General features: G+C 32.1%; 2 protein-coding genes across 4 annotated transcripts in view; one reads left to right on the top strand and one right to left on the bottom strand.

The window, feature by feature from the left end:
- Nucleotides 1-2,525, bottom strand: part of LOC106475101 (ATP synthase mitochondrial F1 complex assembly factor 2-like) — an 18,418-nt gene extending 15,893 nt beyond the window's left edge. The window contains exon 1 of the mRNA XM_013935799.2: nucleotides 2,285-2,525. Coding sequence (XP_013791253.1) covers nucleotides 2,285-2,414 — 130 coding nt within the window. The 5' untranslated portion in view covers nucleotides 2,415-2,525. The remainder of the gene's footprint in view (nucleotides 1-2,284) is intronic.
- Nucleotides 2,526-3,964: 1,439 nt separating this feature from the next.
- LOC106475100 (target of rapamycin complex subunit lst8-like) overlaps nucleotides 3,965-9,555 on the top strand; it is an 11,159-nt gene continuing 5,568 nt past the window's right edge. The window contains exons 1-4 of one of the 3 annotated variants that reach the window (XM_022379307.1): nucleotides 3,965-4,052; nucleotides 6,464-6,607; nucleotides 8,410-8,426; nucleotides 8,643-8,677. In XM_022379307.1, the coding sequence (XP_022235015.1) occupies nucleotides 6,488-6,607; nucleotides 8,410-8,426; nucleotides 8,643-8,677 (172 nt within the window). In that variant the 5' untranslated portion in view covers nucleotides 3,965-4,052; nucleotides 6,464-6,487. Of the gene's footprint in view, nucleotides 4,053-4,585; nucleotides 4,605-6,463; nucleotides 6,608-8,409; nucleotides 8,427-8,642; nucleotides 8,678-9,555 lie in introns of those variants that run through there. The other 2 variants (XM_022379309.1, XM_022379308.1) reach the window with 2 other exon arrangements.

Below are 9,555 nucleotides of genomic sequence, written 5' to 3'. Positions count from 1 at the left end.
GACCTATATGAAACACTAGTCACGTATCACAGCTTGAACCTTTTACACACATAACCCTCACATTTTAACTGACCTATATGAAATACTTGTTAAGTATCACAGCTTGAACCTTTTAGACACATAACCCTCACATTATAACTGACCTATATGAAATACTTGTTAAGTATCACAGCTTGAACCTTTTAGACACATAACCCTCACATTATAACTGACCTATATGAAATACTTGTTAAGTATCACAACTTGAACCTTTTACACACATAACCCTCACATTTTAACTGACCTATATGAAATACTTATTAAGTATCACAGCTTGAACCTTTTAGACACATAACCCTCACATTATAACTGACCTACATGAAATACTTGTTAAGTATCACAGCCCTATATGAAATACTTGTTAAGTATCACAGCTTGAACCTTTTAGACACATAATTATTCTAATAACCCTTATATTTTAACTGTACTTTTATATTACCTTACCTTTTACTACCACCCCCTCCCCCAGAAGAACTTATTCATCTCTTACACAGTGGATGTATTCACATTTTAGTATTGCTTACTGTGGGATTTTTTAAGTTCATTTCATTACTCAATCATCATTCTCTCTCTCTAAACCTTTGTTTATCTCAGTATTTAAATTTTCACATCAGTCAGATCCTTCCAATTAAAGAAACTTATCAACAGTGCTATCTTTACACAGTATCTCAGAACTTTCCCCAAATTTACATGTGTTATTCCCTAAGCAGGTTTCAAAATCATTAAAATAAAAAACGTATTACAAATGCACCAAACCACACATCTGGAGAACCTCACTGATGATATTAATCCAATCAGAATAATAACCAATTATCACCATCTCAAATTTATATCAGTATAAGAAGAAACTTAATAACAAGAAACAAAATAAGAAGGTGTCAGGACCTGAAGATGAAAGGTGGAAGACTTTTGAAACATCGTCCTCTACACTTGTGTCTCTACAATAGGCAGTTGTCATCCATTCTACAAAGTTTCATCAATGTGCATTTATCTACTAACATGAAAACATTTTGTTACTCTTGTATATGTACATTTACTGAGAGGAAACCTTTGCTCTTTTTGATTTACATCAATGACATAGATGAAGGAATGATCAATGAATTACATAAATTTGCTAATGATATTAAGATCTTGGGTGTTGTTGACTGTGAAGAGGATGCTGCTGCTTTACAAAAGGATTTAGACTATTTATTGCATTGGTAAAAAAAAATGGCAGATGGCTTTAAGTTATAATAAATGCAAGGTAATTCATGTGTGTTATAATTTAAATAAGTATAATTTGATGGGATTAACCAAAGCAGTAGTATATAAGAAAAAATATTTTGGTGTTCTGACTGATCAGTCTTTTAAACCATTCAAGCAATGTGTTGTTGCCAGTGGCAAGGCAAATAGTAGTTTTAGGTTTTATCTACAGAAATATTGAATACAAGTCAAAAGAGATCATAATTTCATTTTATATTTAACTTATTAGACCTCATTGGAAGTATTATGTTCAGTCAAAGGCTCCTTAAGTTACAAAGAAGAGTTAGAGGGGATCTGATTGAGGTGTGTAAGATTGTTAAGTGAATTAATAGTGTTGATGCATAATCTTTTTCATACTTCATGGTGAGAATGGTAGGACTAATTGACACAAACATACATTTTGGTAGGTTAGTCATTTTCAATTAAGGCAGTTTTAATTTTCTGATATTGTGGTTAGATGTAGCTTAGATGTAGTGGATGAAAGAAATTTAATGGAGTTTCAGAGAAGGCTTGAAAATTACTTGAATTGAGAAGAGCTGGCTTTGGTTTGTTGTTTTTTTTAAATTTAGTTTCATTCAAGCATCTTTTTGAAAAAATTCAGGGACTATTTTAAATTATTTTAGGTGTAAGTTTGAAGTTTTAAAAATTAAAGACATTTATGATTTTTGAACACATTTTTCCAAACATAATCAGAAATTTATCTTTTTTTCACACAAATAAAATTCAAAAAACGCAAGTTATTTTGCTTCTTAACTGTTTTTAGTTTACTCTGAATGTTAGTCTTCAACTTTGGTTACCATCGCATACTTCATACACATTAAAAAACTAATACGGAACTATATTATTTATCAAATTAAAGATGGGGATTCTGTGGGAAAATACAGGATCTATGAACTCCCCAAAAATTACGTTTTAATGGGGAAAAAAGTAAAACCTATACTTTGCCAGAGAAAATTGAAAACCTGGCAATACAACTACAAAAAATACAAAATTCGATGTTCACCTGGTAGAAATCGTCGTGACTCCTTAAAATAAATAAGCAACTGATTTTCGAATAAACTCGCATTTTTTATATTAGTATTTTTATTACCCAATCCAGCGACAAAAATGTATTTTAATCCTACTCCTACCATTCTATTCTAATTACGAGAACAAACTAACACCAAATCCTAACAATTACCAACGTTTAGATCATAGATATGGTTTAGATTAACCGAACTTCACTTCGAAGACCTCTGCCATCACGAACCAAAAACAGCGTCGTTATAATTTATAAATGAAAAACTGGTACTTTTATTCATTTAAACAAACGTCGAATTTATAAAAGTTGGAATATGTGTAGCGAATAGAAATTTAACAACAAATAAACAAAAATCCATTAAAATGTACTTTTTGTTAAATATATTTACATACATATATATCAAGATATGCCTACATCATTACATTCTAAAGACGTATGCCCATGTAGCATATTGAAACAAAAACACAGTCCATATCTCCAGAATGGACCAGGTGCGACTTAGTGGTTAGTGTACTCATACAGTGAAACCAAGATATGTTCGCGTCCCGTTGCCTCAAAACGCACTCCGCAATTTAGGTCCTTTAGTACGTTATAAGAGTAATAGTCAAACCCTACTTTTCGATAAAATAACAGCAGCACAAGAGTTCTTAGTGAGAGATCTTGGCTATATAGTTGCCTTATGTCTAATTATTAGTTTATAAATAGAGATATCTTTGCGCAGGTAGTTCCTTGTACAGCTCCAAAAAATTTGCCGAAAAGTTTCTGAAACAAATAAACAATTTGTTTATATCTTCTGGGAAAAAAAGTTCAACTGTACACGGTGTTTTCAGGTGCACCATAAATCATAGAAATAAGAGTAATAACAAAACAAATGGTATGATTGGTATTCACAAACAACGTAAAATGTTATTTTGTTTAATTACAACATCTTAGATTGCACACACTTGTGTTGGTCTCTCACATTTTGTGTCATTGTCATATTTCTGAATTTGATCATCTTTAACAGCATTTCAACTTTCGTAAACTCTTTAGAAATGACCTCTGATAAAGCCGAGCCTAGGGTATCTTCAATATTTATGAAAAAAAAATAACATTTTCTTCAATATTTATCCCCATTTTTTGAATATTCACCTTTCTTAAAATTACCGACAGACGTTCTTGATGACTTACATCAAGGTACAATTCACCAGTATTTAACAGTATTACACACGTTTCATTTTTAGAATAATTTCTTTTGACAGTTTGGTATTTGCAACTAAAAACTGATTTCCCGACAAGTATCAGATAGTTATGCCCGTAATAGCGGATTCGCTCAGGGAATAAGGGAAGTAATTTTGAAACTGACAACTTTACTGCGTTTTCCTAGTGTGTGTGTGAAATACTGAAACTGAACGAGTTTAGTAAAAAACGAATATCGTCTTTGTTACGAAATATAAAAAAGCGTCAAAAAAAATGATTAAAAATGTTGTTTGTTTTCACCATCTTTCTTATATATATATATATATATATTATCTCTTAGCATTTGTTGGTAAATCAGATTTTCAAACTCACGATGAATTAATTTATAAATATATTTTTTAACACTATATTAAAATTAAACGGCAGTCGAACATGTAAAATTATAATAAATAGACATAAGTTAGTGATATAATAAAAACCATCAGAGGACGCACGTTTCGAGTAAGGAGAGTGACTTTTTTTTATTTTAATTTGGAATATTGATATTTCATGGTTATAATGGTAGTCAAACGTAAGTGAGAAGTTGAATTGGGTCTTGTTTTAATTGTTAGATTATTCTTTATTAATTGGAATATCGTCTGGTACGTGACTTTTTTAAAAAAAAGTTACATCAGCAAATTAATGGAGTTAAACATTAAATGAAAAAGGTACAGATCTGACAAAACCTCGATGCTTAAAAATAAAAGTTAAATTAAAATTCGAGTGAACTCTTCTTCGTCGAGAGCCCACTTTCGGAAAGTGCTCGAGCTTCTGTCTGAGCGATTTTATTATATTAATTGTTGTCCGTGCTACTTTTTTTATATTATCGTTTAGCCCGAGAGCTGCTTCATATAAAAAATATTGTTATCGGATAATGGATAAATATTACCATTTAGTTATTTATTAATTCCGTGTTAAATTAGAATCTTATAAAACTATATGTCATATTTTTGTTGCAACACAAAGTTTTTCTTCTAATGTAATAAAGTATAATGTATCATATGAGACTGAGAGTGAATTAAGCTTAAGTTATCATTAAACACTTTTCTTTTTACCTACAGCTTCACTACTGCAGTATGTAATTGTAAGTACCAAACACAGCTGTTAGTGTTTATATGATATTGAGGAAAGTATTAATGTATAGTTTCTTTCATGTATATGTGTGTGTAGGGGAGGGGGAGTAGCAGTCACTATTTGAAATTTTATTTAAATTATAGGAATGGATTTGACAAGAAGAAGGTAACTGGAATTTATTTTGTGAGAAAGTAGTTCATAAGCCTACATTATATTTATAATATTCATTACTTCATTTATAGAATGATGGTTTATAACATCATTATTATAGGATAGCCAAAATTGGGAATGATAATTATAGCTTTCATTGTATTTCACATGTTCTTAGAATTTTTAATGTAGTTTTCTCCCATTCAGGCTGTTGTTACTTGACCTGGTTTGGAACAAAAAGACAAGCTCACTTGTTCACCAGTTCTTCTGTATAATACTGATAGTAAAGTTAATTCAAGTAAAGATAATAATGAACGATTGGCATTAAAAATAAATAACATTGTTTTATTATTCTGATTTGTAAATTACTTAAATAAAATTTATAATAATTATGCTTTATTTACATTGTGTAGTTTACATGATCACTGTTAATGTTTATGCAATTTGTTATAAATGGTGCCTAGACCACTGTTTGTTCTATCTCAGCCAGCCCAATAAGCCATAGTATTTTGTGAACTGAAAGGCCTTGTTAGCACTGAATATGGCAGATATAGTGCAGTTTATGTATTATTACACCTTCTTTGCTTTAACTCGTAAGTTCATAAATTTATTTCAGTGATTTAATTTTTAATGTATTTTAAAAATGCTTACAGAATAACTAAAAAACCTTAATGGGCTGATTTGTACTGGATATAGCAGAATCTACGGATTTAACACTAGTTTTAAACTAAAGCTTTCAGTGTGGATTTGTGCTTTACAAATGTGATACTTTATTCAAGTTCAGTAAACTTGAAATACTTGAAAGTTATTCTGAAGAAAATTGTTATCAACCTTTATTTAAACTAGCAATAAAAACCCATCATCTTTTATGAGGTTCAAAGGCACCCTCATGATCAGAGAGGCTCCAGTGCCCAGATCAAGTTGCTACATTATCATAGTTACTTGGCACCCTCATGATCAGAGAGGCTCCAGTGCCCAGATCAAGTTGCTACATTATCTTAGTTATTTTTATAGCTACCCTCATGATCAGAGAGGTTCCAGTGCCTAGATGAAGCTGCTACATTATCTTAGTTATTTTTATAGTTACCCTCATGATCAGAGAGGTTCCAGTGCCTAGATAAAGCTGCTACATTATCTTAGTTATTTTTATAGTTACCCTCATGATCAGAGAGGCTCCAGTGGCCAGATCAAGTTGCTACATTATCTTAGTTATTTTTATAGTTACCCTCGTGATCAGAGAGGCTCCAGTGCCCAGATCAAGCTGCTACATTATTCTTATAGCTACCCCAAGGGTGGAGGGTCTATACCTAAAAACCCAGTTATGACAACTGCCTGTTTCACGTGTGTGTGTGTGTGTGTATGTGTGTTCAGGCAGGACCCTGCTAGCTTGGGAGTTGGAGTTTAAATACAGTTTCAAATATGGTGTCTCTGAGAAAACCAGAAACACAAATTCCAATGCGGGATTAAAGTTTAGCAACCCTGAAAACCTACTTTAGAACCTCATCATGCCTGGGAGATTTTCCAGGTTAATTTCAAACCCCCCCCCTTGGCCATATAGGTAACCCTGAGTGTATTTGCAAAGTTTATCTCTAAAACAATAGGAGGAGTTTGTAGACAAACTCACGATGTGGATCAGTATAAAATACTCATTACATTATGCATAGAGATGAGTTTTACTTACTGCTATTACATGTCAAATTATATTTTGAATACTTTTAGAGAGAAGAAAACTAAAGTAAAAGAATGGGAACTGATAGTGCCACCGAACAAGTCATTCTTGCTACAGGAGGCTATGATCACACAATTCGTTTTTGGCAAGCTCACAGTGGAATTTGTCAAAGAACTGTTCAACATGCAGACTCTGTATCCTTTTCAAGATAATTTGTTGTAGGGGAAGCAATTTAAGACACTTGAATTGGTCCTGAAAAGCATTCAGAATTTTGAGTCTCAACATATGCAAGGAATTGTGAATTGCAAACCTTACAGATATGCTCCATTTTAATATTTGTGAATTTGTATTTAATTGTTCTTGTTATAATCATTTAGAGGCTACAAAACTTAACATCGGGTGGTGATAAAAGACAATTTTGTCCGTCAAGACCTTCTTTCCAATTTGGTTCTCCTAATTCAAGAAAAATAAAAAAAGTTATTTCTAATCTGCAGCTGTATACACCAACATTTTAATATCATTTAAATCTTCAGGTCTGCCAAACTGTTTTAGGATCTAATAACTATTTAATGTGAAATGATGTTGCTTAAAATTAACCTTCTGCATAAATTTTCAAGCTCTGTTGTATTTTTTTGTGTTCAGACTAGTTTTATTGAATTTAGTAACTAAATTTGTCAACATATTTCTTTTACTCGTTTACCACTTTTAACACATTTGATACCATGGTCCTGTTGACCTTTACAAGGTGTGCAACTGTATTTAGGATTCTTCTGTTTACCATGGTCCTGTTGACCTTTACAAGGTGTGCAACTGTATTTAGGATTCTGCTGTTTACCATGGCCCTGTTGACCTTTACAAGGTGTGCAACTGTATTTAGGATTCTGCTGTTTACCATGGTCCTGTTGACCTTTACAAGGTGTGCAACTGTATTTAGGATTCTTCTGTTTACCATGGTCCTGTTGACCTTTACAAGGTGTGCAACTGTATTTAGGATTCTTCTGTTTGGTTAAATATACATTAAAAAGCTGATACGAAGTAAGTTCATTGTTACCGAGCTTTATCCAAGAACATTTCCATTCATACATTCCATCTTGGGTTTAAGTCTGGATAAATTGAATAGTTCTTATTCCAATTGTATCTGAAAGAAAAGCCACATCTTGTTCATTTACATTTAGCATCATCACTCTGTAACAATAATCAGTAACATCACTCGGTAACAATAATCAGTAACATCACTCGGTAACAGTAATCAGTAACATCACTCGGTAACAGTAATCAGTAACATCACTCGGTAACAGTAATCAGTAACATCACTCGGTAACAGTAATCAGTAACATCACTCGGTAACAGTAATCAGTAACATCACTCGGTAACAATAATCAGCATCATCACTCGGTAACAATAATCAGCATCATCACTCGGTAACAATAATCAGTAACATCACTCGGTAACAATAATCAGTAACATCACTCGGTAACAACATGTTTTCTTAGTTTTCTCACTCGGTAACATGTTTTCTTAGCTTCTTAATATCAGGAATAATTTTGTTTCATTACTCCATTTAAACTTAACTCTCTTTTACCATATTGTTCTGTTGTCTTTAATCTGAAATCTGAAACTTAATATTTCATCTTAAAGTTCATAACAACTATTCTTGCAACATATTGAGAAACCATTAAATGGTGTTAGAAGATATATTGTAGAAAATTCCAGCACAATTTTTCTCAAGAACTGAGTTTTGGCAAAATGGAAAATATTTGTTAAAAAAAAAAATAGGAGGCAAATAATGTTGAAAAACTCAACTTTTCATAATCCACAGGTATTATCGCAGCATTTTTTTTTAGTAAATTCAGTTTTCTGTGTCACTTACCCCAGATTTATTGTAGGATTGAATGTAAACTGCCTAATTCAAGTACAGCTTTGAAATTTTGTGTGTGATGGTTGTTTTTAATCTTAAAAGTTTTCAAAACTGGATTCTACCTTTACTTGAACAAAGCAGGTGAATGCCTTGGATATCAGTAACTGTCTATCTGGTGTGTCAGCTGCGGGTATGTAATTTTTATTTATTATCACACCAGACAGACAGTTACTGTCAGCTGCGGGTATGTAACTTTTATTTATTATCACACCAGATAGACAGTTACTGTCAGCAGCAGGTATGTAACTTTTATTTATTATCACACCAGATAGACAGTTACTGTCGGCTGCAGGTATGTAATTTTTATTTATTATCACACCAGACAGACAGTTACTTGCAGCTGCGGGTATGTAATTTTTGTTTATTATCACACCAGAAGGACATTTACTGTCAGCAGCTGCGGGTATGTAATGTGATGTCCCATATTTTATTTGTGTATATAAATAAGTAAGAAAGAGACAACTTAAGTTTTTGTATTTTATTCAGTTTTTTCATTAAAGTCACACTTTTGAAATACTTTTATTCAATATAAACTGATGAAGTTTGAAGTGTCATCCTCAACTTTACAGACAGATGTAATTAATAAGTTTCCAAACCAGTCCAGTCTCATCTGGTTAAGCAAGAACATTGTTTTGTGTTTTAATACAGTGTATTAATCGTGTCTCATAAGCTTCAAATACATCTTGTTGTTAGCTAACTTCTCTGAGTCTTACCTGTTCTGTAGGTGTGTGTTCATGGAGAAACCTGTTCTATTGAGAATTGATAATCTTTGGTCTGTTCTTGAAACACCTCACTCATATTTAGGAAGTAAATAAAGATCTTTGGTGATTGCTGAATCATTATTCTACTCTTTTTTTATTCGCTGTCTGTATCTCGTACTGATTTTTTGGCAAAGTAAAGGTGCTACCATTTTTACTGATTCTTATATATTTTTTTATATTACCAAAAGTGGTTGTAATACTTACAGCTAAAGCTTTTTAAAAACTTTGATACCCTTTAGATGCAGGAAAATGTTTCTTTTTTTTAGAATCTATCCACTTTTCTCATCTTATATAGATGTAGTGTCAAGAAATATAGGTAATAACAATGTACATAAGCATATGGTTGAGAGGATCTTGGGTAAACTAGGCAATAACAGTGTACATAAGCATGTGGTTGAGAGGATCTTGGGTAAACTAGGCAATAACAGTGTACATAAGCATGTGGTTGAGAGGATCTCGGGTA

The sequence above is a fragment of the Limulus polyphemus genome, unplaced genomic scaffold, assembly GCF_000517525.1.
Source record: "Limulus polyphemus unplaced genomic scaffold, Limulus_polyphemus-2.1.2 Scaffold8087, whole genome shotgun sequence".
NCBI classification, from domain to species: domain Eukaryota; kingdom Metazoa; phylum Arthropoda; class Merostomata; order Xiphosura; family Limulidae; genus Limulus; species Limulus polyphemus.
Note: the sequence above shows the minus strand (reverse complement) of the source record. Positions and strands in the feature narration are given on the sequence as shown.